The following is a 27,591-nucleotide window of genomic DNA, read 5'->3' as shown; positions in this document are numbered from 1 at the left end:
TGTACGAAAAACAATAAAGATGTTTGTAAAGTGATCCCCTACTGTCGGATACATTTTTTGGTATTTACATCTTCATCGAATGAATCGATCGCTTTGATAAAATATTATCACCAACTAATAAAAAGTATTTTCGTTTTTGTAAAGGCGGTGTATATATTATTTGGCACCCAAGATAAATGATTTTAATGATAAACACTACTACTTCCATTATTTTTATAAGCGGTGATATCACCCCAAAATGAAAAGATTACAATATTTTATAAAGAACTGCTGAATAAACAGAATGACAGAAATGACAGAAAGTAAAAATCATCAGTTACAACCAATTATATCTGCAACTGAGAACAAAATATCAGACGATAGTTAGTGGAAACAAAAGACAGAATGACCGTTCTGATCACGTGACAAATATGGCACTAAATAAGTGAGTTTTTTTCAATCGGAGATTGCCGAATCCGTAAAAAAAAAAAACTTTTATTGTGTCTATTAAACATACCAATGGATACAGATATGGGACAAAATAAGAGGCTGTTAAAAATACTGTTAAATTATGTTACGGTAACTGTCGTAAATGTTTCGTCAATTGCTTTTTCGTACACAACGCGGCTTGTTTCCTTTGATGTCCAGTGTGCAGATTGATCGTTGTTTTTTGTGGAAAAAAGTGTGCATTTGGAAATAGCGGAAATAGAAAGAAAGAATTTATTTAACAACGCACTCTAGCAGAGATAGGTGCTGGAAAATAAAGAGGGGTGCACAAAAATAAAGGAGGGCGGAGAACATGAAAGGAGGGCGGCAAAATGTAATAGCGGGGCGGGCCGCCCCGCTTAAATGGAGCAGCGAGAACACTGCCTACCAATAACAGTTGATAACAATACAAGATATCCCCTACCGTAACAGTTGATAACGCCACTGACAAGCCGAGTGTTGATAGTTTCTCCATTCCTCTCCTTCTCTATCAGCTTGAGAACGGCGTTCGTAACCTGCTTGTTGAGTGGGCGGAAAAGATTCTCCCTCCATGTGATCAGTGCAAGCTGAAAACAAGACAAAATAAAAACACTCAATAAAATTATCATTAAAAAATTGGGGTTTTTTTTTAATGACACCCCTAGAGCACATTGATGTATTAATAATCAGCTATTGGATGTCAAACAGAAATCCACTACATTTTTTTCATTAGTAGCAAGAAATATTTTATATGCACCATACCAGACAGGGTATCACATACCACTGCTTTTGATATACCAGTCGTGATGCACTGGCTGCAAATAGAAATAACCCAATGGGCTCACTGACTGGGATTGATCCTAGACATCAGGCACAGCGTTTTGCCACTGAGCTACGTCCCACCCCTTATTATGATTAAAGTACAGTGAGGTGTATAACTGTAAGCATGGGAAAATAGACAGCTTGGTACCTGCCAAATATAGTTAAGTGTGCAATGTGAAATCTTTTTAGCTTGCTTCGTTTAATGAGGCCACTATTAAAAGATTGATTTATTAAACATTAGAAAATGGATAACAAACATTTGATAATTGTAGTCTTTAACAGGAAACCCGCTACATGTTTCTATTAGCAGTATTGGATCTTCCATGCACTTTCCCACAGACTGAACATTACTGTAACTGTGAAAAGTGGGACGCAGTGGAGAATAATGTATGCTTCACTATACTGATGTCACACACTGGTCACAGATGTAACATCCATTAATGATCTACAAAATCTTTATTGCATAAGTTTATAGTGCACAAAAATATTATACCATGAGATTGCGTTAACAGTCGAGTGGAATAAATCTTGTACACTATAAACAAGTGCAGGGCTTGAACTTAACGCAACTGCCGTCATCATGATATAAATTGTCGTAGGTCAGGTGTGATATAAATTATCGTAGGTCAGGTGTGATATATAATTGTCGTAGGTCAGGTGTGATATAAATTATCGTAGGTCAGGTGTGATATAAATTATCGTTGGTCAGGTGTGATATAAATTATCGTAGGTCAAGTGTGATATAAATTATCGTAGGTCAGGTGTGATATATAATTGTCGTAGGTCAGGTGTGATATATAATTGTCGTAGGTCAGGTGTGATATAAATTATCGTTGGTCAGGTGTGATATATAATTGTCGTAGGTCAGGTGTGATATAAATTATCGTAGGTCAGGTGTGATATATAATTGTCGTAGGTCAGGTGTGATATATAATTGTCGTAGGTGTGATATATAATTGTCGTAGGTCAGGTGTGATATATAATTGTCGTAGGTCAGGTGTGATATATAATTGTCGTAGGTCAGGTGTGATATAAATTATCGTAGGTCAGGTGTGATATAAATTATCGTAGGTCAGGTGTGATATAAAATATCGTTGGTCAGGTGTGATATATAATTGTCGTAGGTCAGGTGTGATATAAATTATCGTAGGTCAGGTGTGATATAAATTGTCGTAGGTCAGGTGTGATATAAATTATCGTAGGTCAGGTGTGATATAAATTGTCGTAGTTTGGTGTGACATAAATTGTCATAGGACAGGTGTCATAAAAATTACTTTGTACATACAGCAAAATAATCCTGGTTTGTCGACTACTTACAGAATAAATATAATAAATGCCCTTGGTTCCCTCATCGCACTCTCTGCGGACCCAGTGTCTGTTGAGGTAGGCACAGATTCCGTCGAGGACCTTGCTGGAGAACTGGTAATCCTCCCATTGGCCCGTGTAGAACTTGAGCACCTCCTCGTCCAACAGATCCTGACCATCCTGAGATTAGACGAAAGGAATGTTAACAACACCTCAGCACATTTTAAACTATAGCAATTTACTATGTAACACAGGCTAAGAAAGGAAATAACGCTGACGACATCCCAGCACATTTCTAACTGGCCATTTGATGTCTATCAAAGGCTCAGAGAAAGAATGTTAATGACACTTCAACACACTTTAATCTATGGCCCTTTACTATGTAACACAGGCTAAGAAAGGAAATAATGTTGACATCCCAGCACATTTCAAACTGACCATTTGGTGACTATCACAGGCTCAGAGAATGAGAAAGGATGTTAATGACAACTCAGCACATTCTAAACTCTAGCCATCTGGTGTTTAACAACAGGCTAAAAGATTGAAGGAAAAGAAAGTTTAACGACACCTCAGCATATTCTAAACTCTGGCCATCTGGTGTCTGACACAGGCTAAGAGATTGAAGAAAAAGAAAGTTTAACTACCTCAGCATATTCTAAACTCTGGCCATCTGGTTTTAACAACAGGCTAAGAGATTGAAGGAAAAGAAAGTTTAACGACACCTCAGCACATTCTAAACTCTGGCCATCTTGTGTCTGACACAGGCTAAGAGATTGAAGGAAAAGAAAGTTTAACGACACCTCAGCACATTCTAAACTCTGGCCATCTTGTGTCTGACACAGGCTAAGAGATTGAAGGAAAAGAAAGTTTAACGACACCTCAGCACATTCTAAACTCTGGCCATCTTGTGTCTGACACAGGCTAAGAGATTGAAGGAAAAGAAAGTTTAACGACACCTCAGCATATTCTAAACTCTGGCCATCTTGCGTTTAACAACAGGCTAAGAGATTGAAGGAAAAGAAAGTTTAACGACACCTCAGCACATTCTAAACTCTGGCTATCTTGTGTCTGACACAGGCTAAGAGATTTAAAGAACGGAAAGTTTAATGACACATCAGCACCTTTTTACTTATGGCCATCTTGTGTCTAACACAGGCTAAGAGAAAAGGGAAAAATGTCAATGACATCTCAGCATATTGTAAACTATGGCCACCTTGTGTCTAAGGCTAAGAGAAAGGGAAATTTAACAACACCTCAGCACATTTTAAATTGCAGATATTTCGAGTCTACCAAGGTTCAAAATTATTTTTGTTGAGTTGAAGCAATCATGGCCTGTCAAATTTTAAACTTCATGCAAAACCTAAAAACTGAAAAGCAGTTCTAGATAACAGGTATTGATACAAGTTGTATGATTGTGTAATACTGGAATGCAAAAGTTATCTCAAGAACCCGATTATCAGAAAGCATATTTAGTATTTTGAGCAGCAACTGCCTCTTGCTCACTGTCAATTTCAAGCCATGTCTAACATATGGTAAATTTCACCATTGATCAAGATGGCGACTAATGCTAGGGTTAGACTACCAACTGCCAGCACAAAGTTGGCCAACTTTCTGCTGTCATGACTTCTACGACTGTCCAGTTGCTAGTCTGAATGCTCTTACAACTCGATTCTTGTCGTATAACCCATTAGTTGTTAATCTGAGTGCACCTGTCCTAAGTCTCACGTTGGGGAAATTACAACACAACCATCGACTTGGCCAATATTCAGCTGGTAGTTGGTAGTTTGAGCCTATCACTATTCAACCGAAAAAGCAGGAAAAGAGAGGTCTTTTACACACACTTGCACATGTCTCTTACACACACTTGCACATAAGTATATACAATGGCCTTTGATATGCAAGTCACAGGGCACTGTTTGTGACACTGAAAACATCATGCATAAGAGATGTATTGATAAATAATTTATCTATAAATTTACCCCCAAAACATCCATTTCCGCACCTACTGCACAGTGCGTTACAGACGACTTACCCAGGGCTAGCTCTGGGTAAGCAAAACAATTCGCCAAATTGTCCATTAAACTTTTTTTAAATTTCAATTATTACATGAAAATTATTTCGCCGAACTAAAATAAAATTTGCCAACTGCTTTCAAAATTCGCAATCAGCAAAAATGGCAAGTGCCAGTGCATCTGCTTACCTTTAATAAATTAATGAGATAATTTGGCAAGTGCCAGTGCATCTGCTTACCTTTAATAAATTAATGAGATAATTTGGCAAGTGCCAGTGCATCTGCTTACCTTTAATAAATTAATGAGATAACTTTTTAGAAATTCCTTTATCCGTTTGTAGAGTTCATGACCCACAAACTGAGCTCCACTGGTGGGCTGCTTCATCTTGCGGCCCCCAGGGCCTCTCGCCTGCTGGGATCCCGACCCCTGGCCATGCACACTGGTGCAGTAGTTATACACGTGTCTGGCGGGCGTTAAGGAAACAAAAAACATGAAGGCTGACACAATTCAAATATCATTAGAAAAACACAGGCCTTAGACAGACCTTCTAGATTATGGTAGCTCCACTCCCATGGCTAGTGATATTCAGTGTCGGGCTAGTAAATAACTACTGTTGCCATGCCCGACGGCTAGCAGAGCTTCTAGATTATGGTAGCCCCACGCACATGGCTAGTGATATTCAATGTTGGGCTAGTAAATAACTACTATTGCCATGCCAGACAGAGCTTCTAGATTATGGTAGCCCCACGCACATGGCTAGTGATATTCAATGTTGGGCTAGTAAATAACTACTATCATCATGTCCAATGGCTGGTAAAAAAAACAAAAAACCCTTTGTAAAGTGCTGCATTTATGTCCGTTTTGTAAATATGACTTTCTTGCCCCATCCACCTACCCTAATCAAAGGACTTTTAAGCTCCATCTCCCTCTTTGGGTGACATACCTGCATCGGATTTTATTTATTAAAGTAGGGCTAGTGAATTTATAATCGTGGCTAGTACATTTTTTAAATCACTGATCCCATGGCTAGTGGATTTTTATAAAATTCTAGAAACCCTGCCTCTGAAAATGACTGTTTTGTCTGCACATCACTTACATAAATTTAATTATGCGTGACCTATTTTTCGTTCACGCAGTAAATTTAGGACTTTATTTAAAGGAACAAAATGGGTTATCTCAACTTATTTCTGTGTAAATGGGTATCGCAAACGTTTAGTCCTTAGCAGTCGCCCGGTCGCCCATGGCAACTTGTATTGGCTAAGGGCGACAAAGAATTTTACAAAGGTAATCTGTTGGTCGACCATCGATATTAGGGTCTGGCGAGTATGGCACCAGTTAAAAAAGAAAGCCACTGAAACTGAATTGAATGTGACAAAATACATGTTGGCACGAACTACAGAGGCAGAAGACATAGAACATGCTCTATATTTTAACAGCGCCAGACTCAGCTTCTGTGGCTTTGGGCCGGGTCTTTCTAAAAATAGACCTCAAAACGTATTGATTACATTGCTATTTAGAATGAGCTGGATACGCCATAATTATCTATTTGACACTTGTTATTCAATGTTATGATAAAAAGGAATCATATTTAATTTACTTACATTATTCTTTGACAAAATCAAAATCTATCTTGTAGTTTTAACATACACTAATGTGAGTGCATGGGAACATGCAAAAATAACAATGACATTTTCCATTACTACGGTCAGTTAACTGATTGCTGGTGTTGCTATTGTTTTAAATTTAAGCGATTTGCATTAAATAAGAACATATCACATCTAAAGTCTTGACACTAAGACTTACATGATGACATAACAGTCCAAATATTATTGTAATAAACAATAAGTACGCTGTTATGCTTTGTAATATAATAACTAAGTACATATATATATATATATATATATTTACAAATTTATTTTCCTTTTGACATTTACTTCATTAGTAGCCTACTAAAGTACTGTTGAAAATAGAATAAAAATTATTTTCGTTGATTATTTCTTACATATTAAACAGATAAGTAAATATTTTGTAAATATCTGTTCAATGATAGTCTACCTAATTTAGCATTTACTTGTTTGGGCTCTCATTGATGTACAAGGTGGTGTTTACTCTTGGAATTAAAAAGAAAAATGTCCGTAAACAGGTGATTTGTGCTCTTTATTGGAACAGACTAAACAAATTTTGGTCAACATGTGTCAATTTCATTGCTTTTATCATGTGAGGAACCCTTTCTGATGACGGTTTATCCCTATGCCTCTCTAATACAAAATATTTGTAGTAGACATTTATAAGTAACTTTTGAGCAAAACTGTCAAGAATCATTCTGAGATTGTGATCTATTATACCGGTATTAAAGGTGCTATTTCAAAGTTACATAATGACAGCTATTGCAAATCATGTTTTTAATTAAATTTTGCTTTAACATTTAAAGACTACACCTTTAACTATATGCCCATAAATGATTATAGGAAATAATTTTATCTACTAGTAGAAAATACGTTTTTATTGGAGAATCTTTATCACAAACAGATGCTCACATATAACTTTTGATATAGTACCTTTAAGTGGTTGCAAGATTGTGTAAATTTCTAATGTACTTATATTGAATTTATATTCACTAAATACCTGGTCATAATTAATAATTTATGTTGCAATTCAAAATAATCAGTTAACTTGCATTTTTAAATTAAAAGTTTGTTTATGGGTAAATGAAATTGACACATCGATCAAAATGTGTTACAGTCTGTTCCAATAAAGGTTACAATCTCCTGTTTACTGACATCTTTATTTTAATTTCAAGAGTAAACACCACCTTGTACATCAATGAGAGCCAAAACAAATAAATGCTAAATTAGGTAGAGTATCATTAAATTAGTATTTACAAAATATTTACTTGTCAGTTTAATATAAAAGAAATAATTGACGAAAATAATTTTTATTCTATTTCCAACACTACTATAATACAGCATTTACAAAATCCAAATTAAACACACACATGTGCGTGCTTCTTCCATAGGACTGCAATTCCCAAGGAAATTTGTTAATGGAGATTGTACCCCTTCTTGCATCTCCCGTTTATTTAATCCATCTTGCATTGCCACAGAGGACTGCCACCCCCAGAAAAGGTTTGTATACTAAATGCAAGTCAAGCTGTATACCTCAGCTGTTCTAGCATTTTGTCTTCACTCCTGTATTAAAAATGAGATTTAATCATAATTTGTAAATAATTTTTATTTTATTTTCAAATTTGTTTGAGTTGGTATCGGTTTAAAAATTAATATGTTTTTATATGAATTTTAACTGTATTTATTACGAAGTTACATGTCAGTTCATCGGTTTCCTTTTGAAGAAAACAGGACTATAGTCTATACAATGAGCACATGGTTATTATTCGGCAAAGAATATTCTAGTTTTTATTATGGCCGTACGGTTAAATTTCAATATGAGGGCTGGTTGAATTTGAGAAGGGCCAGTAAGATTTGTCTTCAACTGGCCCTGCTGACGACCATGGTTTTTATGTTAATTGTCAACCCTGTTACAGAAGCCTGGCTTGAACTTTGACAACATTTTTCACTCCATCTGTAATCCATGTTCAGTTAGCCAAATAAAGTCAGGGCTTCTTGCATACGGTAACTCAACACCCATGGCTAGTATTTTTCAGTTAGGCTGTGAATGTAGCAGGAATTTGTGCTGGCACAAATCACATATTTTGAGTCGGAAGCATAAGATTATGAGATTGAATCTCAAAATATATCTTATTACAAAATTTTTACAATTCTGACAAAAGCTTTTTCAGATCTCTAAATTCAATGTTTGTTACGGTTATAGTTTGTTTCGTTTAGCGACACCACTAGAGCACAATGATTTATTAATCATCGGCTACTGGATGTTAAACATTTGGTAACTCATACATATAGTCTTCAAGAGGAAACCCCCTACATTTTTCCATGTAGCAAAGGATCTTTTATACGCACTTTTTAAGATCTCTAAATTCAATGTTTGTTAAGGTTATAGTTTGTTTCGTTTAACGACACCACTAGAGCACAATGATTTATTAATCATCGGCTATTGGATGTTAAAACATTTGGTAACTCATACAGTGTCTTCAAGTGTAGCAAAGGATCTTTTATATGCACTTTCTCATTACACGAAAGCATACGGTTTACCACAAACTTTAACCAGTTGTGGTGCACTGGTAGGAACGAGAGAAAACCCCAATCAGTTGAATGGATCTACAGAGCTGGTTCGATCCTGCGATGCAAGCACCTCAGGCGACCACTCAACCGACTGAGCTAAATACCACCACTTCTTGTTAAAGATACGTATAGAGTTCCATGTAGCGGGTCTTTGACATGCTCTGTCGCTTATAGACATTCTTTATTCCCAACTTGAGATCGTCCCAGATCTGGTCAAGCTCGATCTGCTTCAATCCGTGTGGATTAGGACTTCTCGATGTGCCCGCCATCGTCACGGCAACTGTAGAACAGGCAGCGCTCGAAAATTACGCGATCCGGACTTCGGTCAAGCAACAGTCCGAGAGGCACGGTTTAAGCGTGGATGTTTCCAGACCACCAGAAGCTAATACAGTGTCGAGATGGTCCCCTAGTGTTCTCTCTTTCCATTATCCCGAGAGACAGCGATCATCTGAAACAAGACGAGATACAAAGTAAAACTGATGCACTATCACACAGCCAAGAATGAATGAATAACACATACCAGCACAAAAATATACTGGCTATTGGGCATTACACAATGGTAAATCTTGACACAGTCAATAAATGTACGTACAGGCCCCGAAATAAAAGTTAAATGTTTCTTTTGTTTAGCGACACCAATAGAGCACATTGATTTATTAATCATCAGTTATTGGATTTCAAACATTTGGTAATTTTGACATAGTCATAGACAGAAAAACCTGCTATATTTTCCCCCATTAGTAGAAATGGATCTTTTATATGCACCACTGCCTGTGACATACCAGTCGTGATGCACTGGCTGGAACAATAAATAGCTCAATGTGCCCACAGAGGGGGATCAATCCTAAACCGACCGTGCATCAGGTGATCGGTTTACTGGGTACCACTGGGCTATGGCCCTTACCCTCACCTGCACTCCTGTGCAGTAGACTGGGGGGTTGCAATGGTTCTGATGACCTTCCCCAACTGAGGATAAAAGCTTTTACAGTGCAAATACTAGGTTATGCATATAATTATAAGCGGCGACACAAAATGGCAGTCCCATTCAGAATTTATGCAAAGCATCCGCCGAAAACATATATATCATACATCTTGAACAGAGAAAATGGAAAATGAAAAATGGCAAATAATCCAGAAAAACTGCACTAAAAATCCAGAATTTCGGAAACCTTCCATCTCTGTTGTCTAGACCAGTGGTTTCTCTACTGCTAATAACTTGGCGACTTTAGGCGAAGAAAATGCTCATTTCGCCGGCAAGATTAGGGCCTGAGACCATGTATCACGATTGTATGCAACATGTACCGGTAGTTTAAAAAACCAGGATAGGAATTTTCAAAGTGATCTTAGTGCTACGAAATCGTAAATCCATCGTAGGTTGTGACATCACCACAGCACAGTTGCCCATAGTGAAGTCATAGATTAAGATAGTTTTAAGATTTCATGGCACCAAGATTGTTTAAAAAATATGAACATAGGGCCCCGTTCCACGAAACGATCTTAGCCCTAAGATTACCAGAAGCGCATAGCTAAGTTGATCTTAGGGCTAAGATTGCTTCGTGGAATGGGACCCTGGACTAGAATAGCACCCTACGAAAAGCACTTGCTAAAATCATCATTACATATAATAGAACATTAAACAAGTTTGTGAGGCCTGGCCCCATGCTTATAAAACTTTTAAGAGTCTGGATTCAAGACTCTAACATAGTCTGAGACAATTTGTACGAGTATGACGTCATTAAAGCCACTGAAGAGATCCCGAAGTTGATGAATTCATTCTGTCAGGTATACACATGGAGACATTGATTATCTATCATTTCCATGTACACATACATGCAGGCAGTGCAATCAGATGACCATTAATTAGTAACTATTTATTGATCAAATAATCATGTCTACAGGACAAAACAGAACAAGCTGTCTGAAAACAATGTACCGGGTTCACACCTACAAATCAAATCTCACAGACAACAATAGTAACATACATGTGGATAAAGTTCTTACATGCAATCGTTCAATCCACAAAGTATAAAGTTTAAAGTTTGTTTTGTTTAACGACACCACTAGAGCACATTGATTTATTAATCATTGGCTATTGAATGTCGAACATTTGGTAATTTTGGCATTAGTCTTAGAGAGGAAATCTGGTACATTTTTAAATTAGCAGCAAGGGATCTTTTATATGCACCATCCTACAAACAGGATAACACATACTATGGTATGGCCTTTGATATACCAATCGTGGTGCACTGGCTGGAACAAGAAATAGCCCAATGGGCCCACCGATGAAGATTTATCCCAAACTACCACTGGGCTATGTCTCGCACCCTTGTTTATGTGTAGATAAATGTATTTATAAATTTCATATCATAAACTGTTATATATTACAACTATTTGATCATTACTCTTAAAGTTAATCACAGAAAATCAAGAGTAAAAATTATGAAATTGTTCCAATGGTGTGGCAGATCAGTAGCCTAAAAGATACCAGTCCACACAAAAACTCACTATTCACCTCACCTCTATCAGTGGTTGAAAGGAAATGTTTTATTTAACGATGCACTCAACATATTTTATTTATGGCTATATGGTATTGGATATATGGTTAAGGACCACACAGTTATTGAGAGAGGAAACCCGCTGTCACCACTTCATGGGCTACTCTTTTGGATTAGCAGCAAGGTATCTTTTATATGCACCATCCCACAGACAGGATAACACATACCACGGTCTTTGATGCACCATTCGTGGTGCACTGACTGGAGCGAAAAATAGCTCGATGGGCCCACCGACGGGGATCGATCCCAGACCGACCATGCATCAAGTGAACGCTTTACCACTGGGCTATGTCCCGCCCACTCCGTGGTTGGATTCGTGTGACTAAATGATATACAACATTAAATTGTGTCCAACTTCTACAAAACTGAATGTTAAAGGGACATACCCTAGTTTCAACTCGTCAAAATTAACATTAAATTTAGTTAAGTCTACAAACCTATAACACATTTGGATAAAGTTACAACTGAGTGAAAGATGAGTCTGTGACTTTGAAATGGTGAAATACCCTCAAAAAATAGACAGCAAGGGATCTTTTATTTGCGCTTCCCACAGGCAGGATAGCACAAACCATGGCCTTTGTTGAACCAGTTATGGATCACTGGTCGGTGCAAGTGGTTTACACTTACCCACTGAGCCATGCAGAGCACTCACTCACGGTTTGGAGTCCATATCTGGATTAAAAATCACATGCCTCGACTGGGATCCGAACCCAGTACCTACCAGCCTGTAGACCAATGGCCTAACCACGACGCCGGTAGCAGGATTGATGGATGAGATCACTTTGTCAGATAAGTAGTATTAAAAACAAAGATAATCACCTTTTCAAAACACTTTCACGATTACTTAAAATTAGGATATTAGTAATTATCGATACACATATTTATTATTCACATAGTTCAAGATATTCAGGGAAATATAACCAGTATGACCCACGTGTCATAATGATTTCATGTGCACAACGAATGACGTAATTTTATGAAGAAACGGCAAAACTTAATGCGGCTTCCCCAGTGTAAACGCTTATCAACATGACGTCGTTTCTGAAAATGACGTTGTTTCGTTATCTCTTTTTAAGTTATGTTTGAAACATTTTGGCATGGTCCTAGCTTGTTATTTATGAATATAATATTTTGAAAAATTTGAATAATAAAGAAATTATTACACTTACCTGTGAATCATACTGATTTTATGAAACTTGTGTCAGGATTCATGTACTACCTTCGCTTTTGCAATACAACAATCCTGACATTCGTTTCGTAAAATCAGTACAACACACAAGCTTGTATAATAATCTCTATATATTACATTACTGTGAACAAATTGTTAGGATATTAATATTAATCTGTAGTGAGATGCCGTTATAGGCCAGTTGGTTCCCGTTTTCGCCAATGAAAATGATTGTTTAGGTAGTGGTGTCATTTCAACCCGATACCCATACAATTGAAATATCAAATAATTTGGCCAATTGTCATACTAATTGTATTTATCCATATAATGCTTTATATTTAAAACATGATATGGTAAGATATATGCTTTTGAAAAAGAAACAAAAAAAACCAGGATGTCTTTATTTTGTTGGGATTGGGGAGGGGAGAGGAACAACGGAAGTCAATCTATGGCTGAAACCTCAGGATAGTCCCTTAAGTACTAATGAATTTTGCATAAAATAGTGAAACCACCTTTTGTTCTAACTGCAATGTGGTCTCTTCTCGTGTAAGTGGATTACACTGTGCACGTCTTGTTAATTAATAGGATAAGTGAATCTGATCAATTGTCAGGTAAGGCATGGTAAAAAAAAGTTGTTTGGTTCTGGTTACCGGACCGTCCCTAAATTTTTGGTGCCAACTCTAAACTTTTTTTGGACCTTTTTTTTGGCCAGTTTTATTTAATAATCCATTACAATCAATCCTAATTTTAGTCGACTCTAAAAACAACAACTGCAGAGAGATGCAATGAGATCTGTCAGTTCAAGATCCTGTTACCAGAAGACCCGGATCTTGTTACCAGAAGACCTGGAACATTTTGTGCGAATTTACATAAAATCTTTAAGCTTCTGAGGAGTTCCGAATGAAAAGCTTCTGATATTGAGAGCCATTCGGCCGATTCATAAGTTCCTAGCAGTTCCGAATGAATCCGAGAACATGTTGGTTCTAAGTAGTTCCGAATTAATTCCAAAAACATGTTGCGGTGTAAGCCAGTGGTGTCTTCCAGTTCAATTTACAAAGTAGAATTTTAAAAATGTACGTATTCAAAACAGGTAATATTATTTAAGTATTTCAAATAAAACGACATTCACTGAATTATTTTCATGCATTCATCCCAGTGTCAAGATTTCAAGCCAGCTGTAAAGGAGAAGTAAATGATGACGATGTTGCTGTGGATGATTCAAACGTCACTGCTGGCCAGCATTTTTGTATTAAATACATACTCACCTCCACCGATTTTACATCAAATTTTACATTTTAATTACCTTTGTCAGATTTGATATTGAACTTTCTTCCAATGAACAAATTATAGTGTTCTTTTAGTGTCATCGTAGTTTATAACCTTACATTGTAGTATAAGACTTAAGTGGTGTTTACATTTCCGATTGTGGTTGGACTAGGTTTGGAAATGGGTTTTGTTTTGTCTAGAAAATAATTAATCTTTCTGATTAGAGTATTTATTGTCAATTGCACTGTAACACAAAGAAAAGAGCTTTTAAAATATTAATCTGGAATACTATTCAGCAAATATTAGCTCGAAATGGGGGGGAAAAAACCTAAAAATTAAAAATAAAGTTTTCCCTAAGGCAAAATATCCACCCGGTCCTTCCCTTCATTCCATATATAAGGCCCATTAAAAAAATCCCTCTTTACATTGATGAGGGATGGGGGGACCGGGTGGATATTTTTCCATAATTAAACATCACAGACAATCTTTCTTAATTTCCCTCAAATGCTTTTCTTATTAATTTTTCCTTTTTGTTTTTAATGCAACGAACTGATACAGAAAGGGACCAGGAAGCAAACTGATGTTGGGCGAGGGGACGAACTCACATTTTCAATATTTTGTGACATTGTTTGTGGGTGAACTAAGATTTTGACTGGGGACAAACTGCTATTTAGTATTTTGTTTTGTGGCAAGCCAGGCCAGGTGAATGGGATTTACTGATGGGGGGGTTGATAAGAAAGCCAGGCATTCGCACCCATAATGACGACAGTACAGGTACAATAACCCACATTAAATGATCAGGATTAATCATTAACTTTCACAAAATAGTGATTGACTCTAGTGTCATCATGATCATCATGATGTCATTGATGATCGAATCACAATCGATTCAAGGTAGAATCTCAGAAGTCTATTTTAAAGCTTATATTTTCATTTTCTTGTGGAATATATAACTTCTTGTGATATAATCTCAGCAAATCTTAAATGAGTGCTGTTTTACCAGTCGACAAATAAATATTCCAATGCCAAACAAACAAAGATGGCGGACAAGAAGACGAAGAGGACAAAATATGCCGTAAAAGTTACCTAAAGAAAAGCCATCAAACCTTATCTATATATAAAATATGATATATACAACTTACTCGATTACTTGTAACCTTACAACGGAACAAAATTCAACATATTTTGTGGAATTTCAATAAATTCTGATGCTAAGCAATCAAAACTTTATCAGAATGTCTCTCTATTATGTACCTTCCGTTTAGGATCACCTACAGATGGCGCACCCAACCATCGAGCATCCGATAAATGGCGCAATTGGCATTAATTACAAATATTAACCATATTTAAAATATTCACTAAAATTAACAAACGTTTAATTGTAAATAATAAATGTTTTACCAGAAAACATTACGAGTTGTTTTTTCAATAAGCTCTTGATATAAACGGTTTATTGTTTGCTTTGTACTTTAGTGATGAGGCTATATGCACGGAAGCCGTATGTATTACATATAACAAAAAATAAAGAGTTTGTTTTCTTTAACAACACACCATTTGAGCACATTGATTATTTAATCATCGGCAATGGTTGTAAAACATTTGGTAATTCTTACATGTGGTTTTCAGAGGAAACACGTTACATTATTTCGTTATTAGTAAAAGATCTTTTATATATAGAGTACTCTTCACAGAAATGTATCTTTTAAATATGCACTATCTCGCAGACAGGATTGTACATGCCATGGCCTTTATTACACCAGTTGTGGAGTATTGGCTGGAACAAGAAATAGCCCACTGGAACCACCGATCACAGCCTATTTATCGGCATGGCATTGTGTTGTTACTCGACAGAGCATCCACAATACTGGACAAGTCTAAGGAACACACATCACCATCATCGGTGCTTGTTTCTCCTATTATTTTCGTGCTTACATCCAATTAAGGTTCAAGCACGCTGTCCTGGGCACACACCTCTGGATTCTCTGCGCTGTCTGTCCAAGACAGTGGGTTAGTTGTTGGGGGTTAGTGAGAGAGAAGAGGGTGTAGCACTGGTCTTAGTGCATTGAGTCGTTAAAACCCAGTAGGCTACCTACCAGCCTTATGTCCGATGGCTAAACCACCACGACACCACCGAGATCGGTCCATCATCAGTGCAACATGCGTAAGAAGGTGCCAAGGGGGGGGGGGAGCACACACACACACACACACATATAAATACATGTATAATTTTTTATTTTATTTTTAAATCGCCGCTCCCACAAAGTGGGGGGCACACATGCCCCCTCCCTCCCCCCTCCACTTGCTACGCCAGTGCGAACAGAACCACATACACACACGCACGGGCGCGCGCCCACACGTACGCACACACACAAACACACTCGGAACAGGGGTAACCTTGGTCCAAGTACTTTGCCGTTCGAGGTCCGAGAACTAGACGGACATTTGGACGGTTATGATCGCTCTTTTCAAATGTGCGTCTAGCTGTCGAGTAGCCCGAGTAGGCCTGCTCTGACTGTAAGAGAGCTAGACGGACATTTGGACATAAACACGCTCTATTTATGTCCAAATGTCCGTCTAGCCCTCTTACAGTCAGAGTACTCGGGCTAGCTGTCGAGCTGTCGAATCACAGAGTAGGCTAACCTACATGTGACAGCGCATTTTTTTCTCTCTTTAAAGTAAGTATCGAAAAAACCTGATAGACATTAAATATCCCTGGGGGGTGGGGTGGATGTGAATATGTGACGGGTCGGAAAATAGTGTTCCTCGATGAGGGCGGGACGTAGCCCAGTGGTACAGCGCTCGCTCGATGCGCGGTCGGTGTGAGATCGATCCCCGTCGGTGGGCCCATTGGAATATTCCTCGTTCCAGCCAGTGCACCACGACTGGTATATCAAAGTCCGTGGTATGTACTACCCTGTCTGTGGTATGGTGCATATAAAAGATGCCTTGCTGCTAATCGAAAAAGTGTAGCCCATGAAGTGGCGACAGTGGGTTTCCTCTCTCAATATCTGTGTGATCCGTAACTATATATATGTCTGACGCCATATAACCGTAAATGAAATGTGTTGAGTGCGTCGTTAAATAAAACATTTCCTTCATTCCTTCATTTTCCCATATACTATGTCCCAGTATGAATGTAAGTGCTCCTCGACTGGTATATTAAAGGCAACAAAAAAGTTTGTTTTATTTAACGACGCCACTAGAGCAAATTGATTTTTTATCTTATCATCGGCTATTGGACGTCAAACATATGGTCATTCTGCCACACAGGCAGCAAGGGATTATTTTATTTGCACTTGCCACAGGCAGGATAGCACAAACCATGGCCTTTGTTGAACCTGGCGCACGTTTCCTCCTCGTTCCTCTTCCCTTACTCGTCTGATATCATGTCATGTCATGTCATAGGGTTTTACGTGCACATTCAGAACAAGCTGTTGTAGCGCAGACGTACATATTCACACGAAGTCTATATTCTTCTTTTCGTTCACTCTAATTATCGTCGCGTGAGAGCTAAAAGGTCGTAAGTTTCAGATACGACCTAAAACGTCTTTTTGCATATTTGGAATCGCTATCCCCGATTACATATTGTCACAAAAAATCGTAGCTGTGTCCCTAATAGCATCGCTTATACTGAAGGATTTAAATGGTCGTAAGTGAATCACAGATACCAATTTGCACGAAAATAGACGTAACTGACACGTACGACTTTCCTCCGATTTCCTTGCTGTCCATTATGTGAACACGACTGGTCGTATGTGGTAGATACACCCATTTTAAATACAGTTCGTTATATAACTATGTCTGACATAGGTCGTATGTGCCAAATACGATCCATATGCATTCATTGTTATCGGTTTGTGATAGAAATTACAAATGCGAAGTACAATAGAGCGTACATTATGTCAATATTTTTATGTGCTTGAATCCTAAAAAATAATATAACTTTTGTCGTTGTGAGAGCCCGGTCTAATATGGGAAATTTTTTTGTACTGCATGCAACGAACCATTTGGCAACAGACAAGAATCGTGTCTGTAGATATAAATAGGAATTGCAGTAACATTAATGTTGGTATGGTTTGCAATTTTATGTGCACCATAATTATAATAATAAACATGTTTTGGTGAATTGTCTTGAAAAACAAATATCTATTTTGAAGTTTTTTTAATCGAAGCAAAGTTTCCAACATAATTTGTATCCGTAGAAACAATTTGAATTAATAATAATGTTGTATGTGGCATATACGACCAAAGTGCAAGCATAATTACACTGATTTTGGATGTATTTAATTGTATGTTACGGTGATCAAGTTCCGTCTGTCAGCTGCCTTTGAAGATCTATAGGATTGCCCTAATGTAGGCATTATGGATTAACAATATTGCACATACAAACGCAATTGTAAGTTATCCAGGACAAAGTCCAGTAACAGAAGATAGTGTAATCAGACGTAAAGTGTAAAGGCGAATAAAGTGAATGTGGCCTCAACATAAACGACAGCAAGATCTATGAATTTTTATTAACTTTACAATTAACGAATATTTGCAACAGAATGTTGAACGCGAACATGACACAACATAGCTCACACAACAGGACATGAACATGACATAGCTCACACAACAGGACCTGAACATGACATAGCTCACACAACAGGACCTGAACATGACATAGCTCACACAACAGGACCTGAACATGACATAGCTCACACAACAGGACCTGAACATGACATAGCTCACACAACAGGACCTGAACATGACATAGCTCACACAACAGGACATGAACATGGCATAGCTCACATAACAGGACCTGAACATGACATAGCTCACACAACAGGACATGAACATGACATAGCTCACATAACAGGACCTGAACATGATATATAGCATACACAACAGAACTTGGCACATCAATGACAACAAGACCTGAACATAACAGCAAAAAGCTAAACATGAGAAAATAATCACCATAGAAAATGAACGAGACATAGCACTGGTGAAAGTTTATTTGTTTGTTTTGTTTAATGACATCACTAGAGCACATTGATTAATTAATCATCGGCTATTAGATGTCAAACATTTGGTAATTCTGACTCGTAGTCATAGAGGAAACCCGCTACATTTTTCCTAATGCAGCAAGGGATCTTTTATATGCACTTCCTCACAGACAGGACAGCGCATACCACGGCCCTTATCCAGTCACTTGCGACAGAACCTGAACATGACATAGCACTCACAAGAAAACCTGCATATGACGTGGCACACACAAAAGAACCTGAACGTGGCACAGTACACACAACAGAACCCGAAGAACATGACAGAACACACATATAACATACCATGATCATGACGTAGCACACACAAGAGAACTTGAACATAACATATCACTCACAACAGACCCAGAAAATAATTTAGCACATGCAACAGAAACCGGAGGATTGATCACTTAACACTCAATAAAACACTGCACATAACATAGTCTGGATATATCACTGAACACACATCATACATAACCTGGAGACATCTCTGAACACAGTAGGACCTGGAGAGACCACTGGACACACAACAGAACCTGGAGGGATCACTGAACACACAATAGAACTTGGAGAGATCACCTGACACACAACGGTATCTGGATAGATCACTGAACACACAATATAACCTGGAGAGACCACTGGACACATAACAGAACCCGGAGAGATCACCAAATATACAACAAAACCAGGAATGTGCACTGAACACACAACAGAACCCGGAGAGTACACCCAACACACAACATAACCAGGAAAGATTACTGGACACACAACAGAACCTGGAGAGATCACTGAACACACAACAGAACCTGGAGAGATCACTGAACACACAACAGAACCTGGAGAGATCACTGAACACACAATATAACTTGGAGAGATCACTGGATACACAACGGAACCTGGAGAGATCACCGAACACGCAATATAACCTGGAGAGTTCACTGGACACACAACAGAACCCGGAGAGATCAACAACTACACAACAAAACCAGGAATGTGCACTGAACACACAACAGAACCCGGAGAGTACACCCAACGCACAGCAGAAGCTGTAGGGGTTACTGTTCACTCAATATAACATGGAGAGGATCCTGCATACTCAACAGGTGGACATGGTATAGTGTTCACTACTTCTGGATTTTATATTCAGTACACACACTCATTGGAAATGTAAACCCTATATCCTTTGAATGAGCTTCACTTGAACCCGGTGTATCCCAAGCCAATAGGCTGCTAAACATAGTTTCTTCATTAAGGATACCAGCTTCAGTTTGCTTAACTATTCCGGTTTGTCTGTTGCACTAACTGATAAACCAGGTATTCTTGAAACTAGTGAAGTACACCCTGAGGTAGCAGAACCAGGAACTATCTGCAAAAGGACTCCCATGGCTCAAAGAACACGGAAAGAACACTGCACACAAAATGACATCAGCTTTTCTGATGACTCACCAGGAACGAACACTTGCCTAGAAAAAGAGGTTCTGTATGGACAAATTGTCTGATTCCGATGCACCACCATCAAACAACCAACATGGAGCACTACCATCACAGTGTTTCTGCCAGATAGAAATTCTTGGGTATGGCTCTATGGAATTGAATGCAACCACAGTCAACAGGGGTATGGTGGGGCCTCCCTTAGAAAGAAAATGGTTTACGTTTAGGATTAGGATTAAGAAAATCATACAGTAATGATAAGAGTAATTAATTTTGTCAAAAAGTTCAATTCTGCAAAAATATTTGGGTATGGCACCATACCTTTTTACCCTTTGGCAAAAACCCTGCACCAGACTTTGACAAAATCAGGGGTGGGTCAAAGAAAACAAAGATTTCACGAGACAGAGTAGTTTGATTTTATTTATCGTATTATTATTAACAAAAGTAAAATAACTTTTTTTTCACGTAATATTTTGTTTAAGCGGTGATTTTATTAATACGTACTTCTACTTGTATTCCTTTTTGAATGTTTGCTTCTAAATATGTTCTATTTACAAACTTTCTCTTTTTAAAAATAAATATGTGATTTGCAAACTGAAATGTTTTACAAGTGATTGTTCTTTCAGAATAAATGTTCAAATTTACTTGATATACTGTCGGTCGTAAGTGACGCATTTAATCCAATCATGAGTCAATAATTGTCGTAACTACAACTATTTAAGCAAATAACTAAAACACCTAATATGCTATAAATACCGCAAATGTACAAAGAAATCGTAAATATGTTCAGCTTTCATTGTCATTAAAAGAAATTCGACATCTTAACTACTGATCAAGAAAAACAGTTTTCCTTCATTATCTCGGCTTTTTAAAAATGAATTTTTATGCACTTACGTCCTTCTGGCTCTCACGCGACGTTATGACTGATGAGTCTAAAATAGGTTGTTTTTCCGACATCAGGGTGAACTGGACAGTTTTCTTAAGGTGTTCTTTGTCGCCAAGTAATTTTTTCTGCCAGGGATACGTAAGCAGGCCATATCTGGCCTGGTGCTTACAAATCGTTTAGAGTCTAGACTCGAGACTCTAATAGAGTCTGAAACACTAATGTCATGACAACGCCATGCGTGTGACGTCATTAGAGATTGAGTCTGGACTAAAAGTTTTATAAGCACGGGCCCTGGGCCCATATTTTCGAAGCCATCTTAGCGTTACGAAATCTTAGCGTTACGAAATCATAAAACCGTCGTAGATTGTGACGTCACTACAGCACACGCCATAGTGACGTCATAGCTTACGGGCCCTGGTCTCTTATTTATTGGTGCTGCCTGCCATCCTGGTGGAAGTGGGTTATTTTCTCTTCCCCTTGTCCACATAGACACGTTGCTGTATTCAAGAGCTTCAGTCTGTGTAGGTGGCTATTCAGTATGTCATGTGCGTTTCCCAGTGTAAAAAATATGATTTCCCTTGTCAATGTCTTCGGGTTTTTGTTTTTTTTGTCTTTTTGTTTTGGCGCGGGGGTGAACACTTCGAATACCAATCCAGGAATGGACGATTTTCGAAGCAAATACTGGATTTTATGTAGAAGAGGGTCCATGCTTATAAAACGTTTTAGAGTTCAGACTCAATCTCAAATGACGTCACACGCCAGGGCCGTACCCTCCGGGGGGGCAGGGGGGCAGCTGCCCCCCCCCCCCCGAGAATGTTGTCTTTTTTTTTTTTTATATCTCCAGTAATAGCATAGAAATGTTTAATGTTTATAGTATGTTAAAAATTATTTATAAAATTTAGTGCCCCCCCCCCCCCCCCCATGGATTTTGGTCAGGGTACGGCCCTGCACGCATGCAATTTGTATAACGTTACCATGACGTTACTGTCTCAGACTCAGTCTCGAGTCCACTCTAAAAGTTTTATAAGCACGGACCCAGATCCTTCTAATCAGTGGCGTACCCCCCTTGCACTCAAACACCCCCCCCCCCCACCCCCCCCCCCCCCGCTTCCTACGCCAATGCTAATATAGTGGTGTTGGTATTGACGGCACTCAGTACGAATTACACGATAACTGCTGGCAAAGTGATCGATTCCATTCCTATCTCTGGTTCGAATCCCCACAATAGAGGTTCATTTATATTATCTGTTACCATAAAATTACGTTGTATTATGTTTTGAGGGTGGGGTAGCCTACATATGTGTACGGGCTCCCATTTTTATAGAGGGGCAGGCTGGGTTTTGCCCGATTTAAACGAAACTGCCAGAATTTGGATAACAACATTTATACATATTAGCATTACTACCAAACAGCTAAATAGGGTTGCAAAGAATCACTCCTCATTTTTACATGGATTACAACTAGTTTTGACGATATAATAATGGAAATACATGGTAAAAAGGTCTCAGGTTAGCACATTTTGCCCCTGCCCCCCTGTCTTTTACGCTTATGGTAGGCATATTTTTGACTATTAGAGACGTTTTTGATAACTGAAATCGTACTTTACTTACATTTTATTGTTTAGATTATCCATTTCCGTACATTCGAAGTGTTTTTGTCATCCTGGTGCTTTTAATATCACAAAATGCATTTGTCATATTTTAAAAAAAAAAACGCACGTGCGTCTGAGAAGTAACAGTTATAGAGTCGAGTTTTAGTCAATTTTTTTAGGGTATTTCATCGTTTCAAAGTCATAGACTCATGTTTCACTCAATTGTAACTTTATCCAAATGTGTTACAGGTTTGTAGATTAACTAAACTTAATGTGCATTTCCGTGGGCTGAAACTAGGGTCTGTCCTTTTAACAAATAACCATCCAATACACTATATCATATGAAAAAAACTCATTTGTTGTCCGACAAACAACTGTTTTAATCCATAGTCTATCGAACAGCAGCTAACACTTTCCTACAGTCGAGGGGCGCTGATGGAAAGGGGAAACAAACCCTGTTCGGCCCACCTAGGGATTCGATCCTATTATTCAATGGGCACCCATGAAACCACAAACATGCTTGTTGTAATACTGTTGATATATTGTTGGCCACAAAATGTTTCCACTGAATTTGCAGGGCCGTATCTAGGATTTTTTGTTGTGTGTGGGGGGGGGGGGGGGGGGGGGGGGGTCAACTGAGTAGTTAATAGTCTAAAACTCCTTAAACGGTTAAGAAGATATTTTTTCTTTAAGATTCTATAATGCTTTCCGGATTTTTTGGGGGGAGGGGCAACTGCCCCTTGCCCCCCCCCCCCAGCTACGGCCCTGATTTGTGTCATTCATTCATTCATTCATTCATTCATTCATTCATTCATTCATTTATCCACCAAACACCATGTTTGTGAATATGGTAATTTATCATCCATTCATTCATTCATTCATCCACCAAACCACACGAAATTCAGTCATTCATTTACCGGTGCGTCCGACCGTCCGTCCTACCATCTAAACCAAATCCATTCCATGTTCATCCAGTCGTCATTTAATCGCTTATTTATTCGTTCATTCTCTCATTCATTCATTCATTCATCTATTCACCCATCTAACCACCCCAAAAACAGCCGAAATTCATCCATCTGTCCATTCATCCACCCTCCCACTTATTCATTAATTTCTTCATTTCTTCTTCATTCTTCCGTTCATTAGTTGATAGCTCTCCGTCAAACTGCAGACATACTGCTATAAATTGTGTAGGGTGCGTTTAGACTAGCGATGGGGGTTTTTTGTTGGGTTTTTTGTGGGGGGGGGGGGGGGGAGGGAGGGGGGGTCGTGTTATGCTTCCCTGGAAAATACATTCAGGAGCAGGGATGGATGGTTAAACATCTACCCCATCCCACAGCACACGCGCCTGAATTTTAATATCGTTGATTCATTTTATTATATTGCCCCAGGACGTAGTCCAGTAGTAAAGCGCACGTCGGATGCGACCACTGGCTGGAACGAGACATAGCTCAATGGGTCCACCGACGATAGTCACAGATAGGCTCATTCAGCGTGTCTATGCACCACTGTGGAGGCTATTGGGTCCACCGACGATGACATTCGTATTTGTGACATCGTATCCGGGGTCAGGACGTAGTCCAGTAGTAAAGCGCTCGTCGGATGCGACCACTGGCTGGAACGAGACATAGCTCAATGGGTCCACCGACGATAGTCACAACGTGTCTACACTGTAGGCTATTTGTGACATTCGTTGATCTATCCGGGGTCAGGACGTAGCCCAGTAGTAAAGCGCTCGTCGGATGCGACCACTGGCTGGAACGAGACATAGCTCAATGGATCAACCGACGATAGTCACAACGTGTCTACACTGTAGGCTATTTGTGACATTCGTGTATCTATCCGGGGTCAGGACGTAGCCCAGTAGTAAAGCGCTCGTCGGATGCGACCACTGGCTGGAACGAAACATAGCTCAATGGGTCCACCGACGATAGTCACAACGTGTCTACACTGTAGGCTATTTGTGACATTCGTGTATCTATCCGGGGTCAGGACGTAGCCCAGTAGTAAAGCGCTCGTCGGATGCGACCACTGGCTGGAACGAGAAATAGCTCAATGGGTCCACCGACGATAGTCACAACGTGTCTACACTGTAGGCTATTTGTGACATTCGTTCATCTATCCGGGTTCAGGACGTAACCCAGTTGTAAAGCGCTCGTCGGATGCGACCACTGGCTGGAACGAGAAATAGCTGAATGTGTCCACCGACGATAGTCACAACGTGTCTACACTGTAGGCTATTTGTGACATTCGTTCATCTATCCGGGGTTAGGACGTAGTCCAGTAGTAAAGCGCTCGTCGGATGCGACCACTGGCTGGAATAGCTCAATGGATCAACCGACGATAGTCACAACGTGTCTACACTGTAGGCTATTTGTGACATTCGTTCATCTATCCGGGGTCAGGACGTAGTCCAGTAGTAAAGCGCTCGTCGGATGCGACCACTGGCTGGAACGAGACATAGCTCAATGGGTCCACCGACGATAGTCACAACGTGTCTACACTGTAGGCTATTTGTGACATTCGTTGATCTATCCGGGGTTAGGACGTAACCCAGTAGTAAAGCGCTCGTCGGATGCGACCACTGGCTGGAACGAGACATAGCTCAATGTGTCTACCGTCGATAGTCACAACGCGTCTACACTGTAGGCTATTTGTGACATTCGTTCATCTATCCGGGGTTAGGACGTAGTCCAGTAGTAAAGCGCTCGTCGGATGCGACCACTGGCTGGAATAGCTCAATGGATCAACCGACGATAGTCACAACGTGTCTACACTGTAGGCTATTTGTGACATTCGTTCATCTATCCGGGGTTAGGACGTAGTCCAGTAGTAAAGCGCTCGTCGGATGCGACCACTGGCTGGAATAGCTCAATGGATCAACCGACGATAGTCACAACGTGTCTACACTGTAGGCTATTTGTGACATTCGTTCATCTATCCGGGGTCAGGACGTAGTCCAGTAGTAAAGCGCTCGTCGGATGCGACCACTGGCTGGAACGAGACATAGCTCAATGGGTCCAACGACGATAGTCACAACGTGTCTACACTGTAGGCTATTTGTGACATTCGTTCATCTAACCGGGTTCAGGACGTAACCCAGTAGTAAAGCGCTCGTCGGATGCGACCACTGGCTGGAACGAGACATAGCTCAATGTGTCTACCGTCGATAGTCACAACGCGTCTACACTGTAGGCTATTTGTGACATTCGTTCATCTATCCGGGTTCAGGGCGTAACCCAGTTGTAAAGCGCTCGTCGGATGCGACCACTGGCTGGAACGAGAAATAGCTCAATGGATCAACCGACGATAGTCACAACGCGTCTACACTGTAGGCTATTTGTGACATTCGTGTATCTATCCGGGGTTAGGACGTCGGATGCGACCACTGGCTGGAACGAGACATAGCTCAATGGGTCCACCGACGATAGTCACAACGTGTCTACACTGTAGGCTATTTGTGACATTCGTTCATCTATCCGGGTTCAGGACGTAACCCAGTTGTAAAGCGCTTGTCGGATGCCACCACTGGCTGGAACGAGACATAGCTCAATGGGTCCACCGACGATAGTCACAACGTGTCTACACTGTAGGCTATTCGTGACATTCGTGTATCTATCCGGGGTCAGGACGTAGCCCAGTGGTAAAGCACTCGCCTGATGTGCGGTCGGTGGGCCCATTTGGGCTATTCCATATTCCAGCCAGTACTCCACAACTGGTGTAACGAAGGCCATGATATGAACTATTCTGTCAGGTCAGGTCAGGTTAGAAGGTTTTATATGCACATTCAGAGCAAGCTGTTGTAGCGCACGCCTGCCCCCCCCCCCCCACCCTCCCCCGTATCGTACGCTTATGTTCGTATATTAGTATTCGTTATTTATTTATTTATTTATTTATTTATTGTTTGTTTGTTTGTTTGTTTATTTATTTATTTATTTATTTATTTATTTATTTATTTATTATTATTATTATTATTATTATTATTATTATTATTATTATTTTACAACTGAAACCAAATAAATAAAAGGAATTTAAAAACATGTTTGTATGGTTTTACTTTTTTCGAATAAAAATATAAATTAAAATATTTCAAATAAAATTTCGACCCCCCCCCCCCAACACTGTAAATCCAACACGTTCAGATAATAAAAGTATCACCGATTGACCTTTGACCTGAAATACCTTACATACTAGTACTTCCACATTTTAACAGCTATCCAATCATTTGCGAGTTGTGAACGGAAGCAGGTCACGTGATCAACCAAATAGCAATGCGCTCGGTGTTAAGTTGAACAAAAAAAGTTGTAAAATGTTCGTTTTTTAGCAGGTAACTTTTACTTTTTACCTTTCTTAGACATAGTGATGTGCTGTAGTCACCTATGTGAATATACGATCGTGCGATTATTGTTAACAAAGCCGTTTGTTGTGAGAATATCTCCCGCGAAATACATTCCTTTGATGTTTGGGTCGGCATTTCATTCATTCGGATTTGCATACAAGTGGTTGGACCAAGGACATACATGTCTGTTTTAAACTACACACTGAAGTAGAGCACGTACTAACTGCGCTTATCATCGTCTGCCCACAGATTTCTGATTGCTTTGTATATATTAGACATTGCCCATACTGCATGTTATGTGTAAAGGGACTTTCTTTGTACGTTTCATTTAGGTCAGTTTGATGTCAACTGGTCAATTGCCATTGCCAGTTTGTTCAACAGTAGTTATTGCAGTGTAGAAGTAGTGTGTAAGTAATTGTGATTTTTATTACAGCATTTTAAGTAGGACTTTCCTTTGGCACTGTCAGGTATAAAGAACATTATAAATACTTCTAATAAATAGTTATGGTTAGTGACAGTGCCAAAGGAAAGTCCTTTCACATTTTATTT

At 39.2% G+C, this 27,591-nt stretch overlaps 2 protein-coding genes across 5 annotated transcripts in view; one reads left to right on the top strand and one right to left on the bottom strand.

The window, feature by feature from the left end:
- The window catches only part of LOC121385437 (cullin-1-like), a 49,485-nt gene extending 28,052 nt beyond the window's left edge, over positions 1–21,433 (bottom strand). Inside the window, exons 1-5 of one of the 2 annotated variants that reach the window (XM_041516117.1) lie at positions 21,121–21,433; positions 8,906–9,227; positions 4,872–5,046; positions 2,584–2,751; positions 890–1,031 (exon numbers count right to left, since the gene is read on the bottom strand). In XM_041516117.1, coding sequence (XP_041372051.1) covers positions 890–1,031; positions 2,584–2,751; positions 4,872–5,046; positions 8,906–9,048 — 628 coding nt within the window. In that variant the 5' untranslated portion in view covers positions 9,049–9,227; positions 21,121–21,433. Of the gene's footprint in view, positions 1–889; positions 1,032–2,583; positions 2,752–4,871; positions 5,047–8,905; positions 9,228–14,910; positions 15,039–21,120 lie in introns of those variants that run through there. The other variant, XM_041516116.1, reaches the window with a different exon arrangement.
- A 107-nt stretch (positions 21,434–21,540) lies between these two features.
- Positions 21,541–27,591, top strand: part of LOC121384945 (cyclin-dependent kinase 6-like) — a 33,277-nt gene continuing 27,226 nt past the window's right edge. The window contains exon 1 of one of the 3 annotated variants that reach the window (XM_041515432.1): positions 21,541–21,633. The gene's annotated coding sequence lies outside the window, so the exon portion shown is untranslated. Of the gene's footprint in view, positions 21,634–26,942; positions 27,031–27,318; positions 27,450–27,591 lie in introns of those variants that run through there. The other 2 variants (XM_041515431.1, XM_041515434.1) reach the window with 2 other exon arrangements.

The sequence above is a fragment of the Gigantopelta aegis genome, chromosome 11 (assembly GCF_016097555.1).
Source record: "Gigantopelta aegis isolate Gae_Host chromosome 11, Gae_host_genome, whole genome shotgun sequence".
NCBI lineage: Eukaryota > Metazoa > Mollusca > Gastropoda > Neomphalida > Peltospiridae > Gigantopelta > Gigantopelta aegis.
This window is presented reverse-complemented; position numbering and strand designations above follow the sequence as displayed.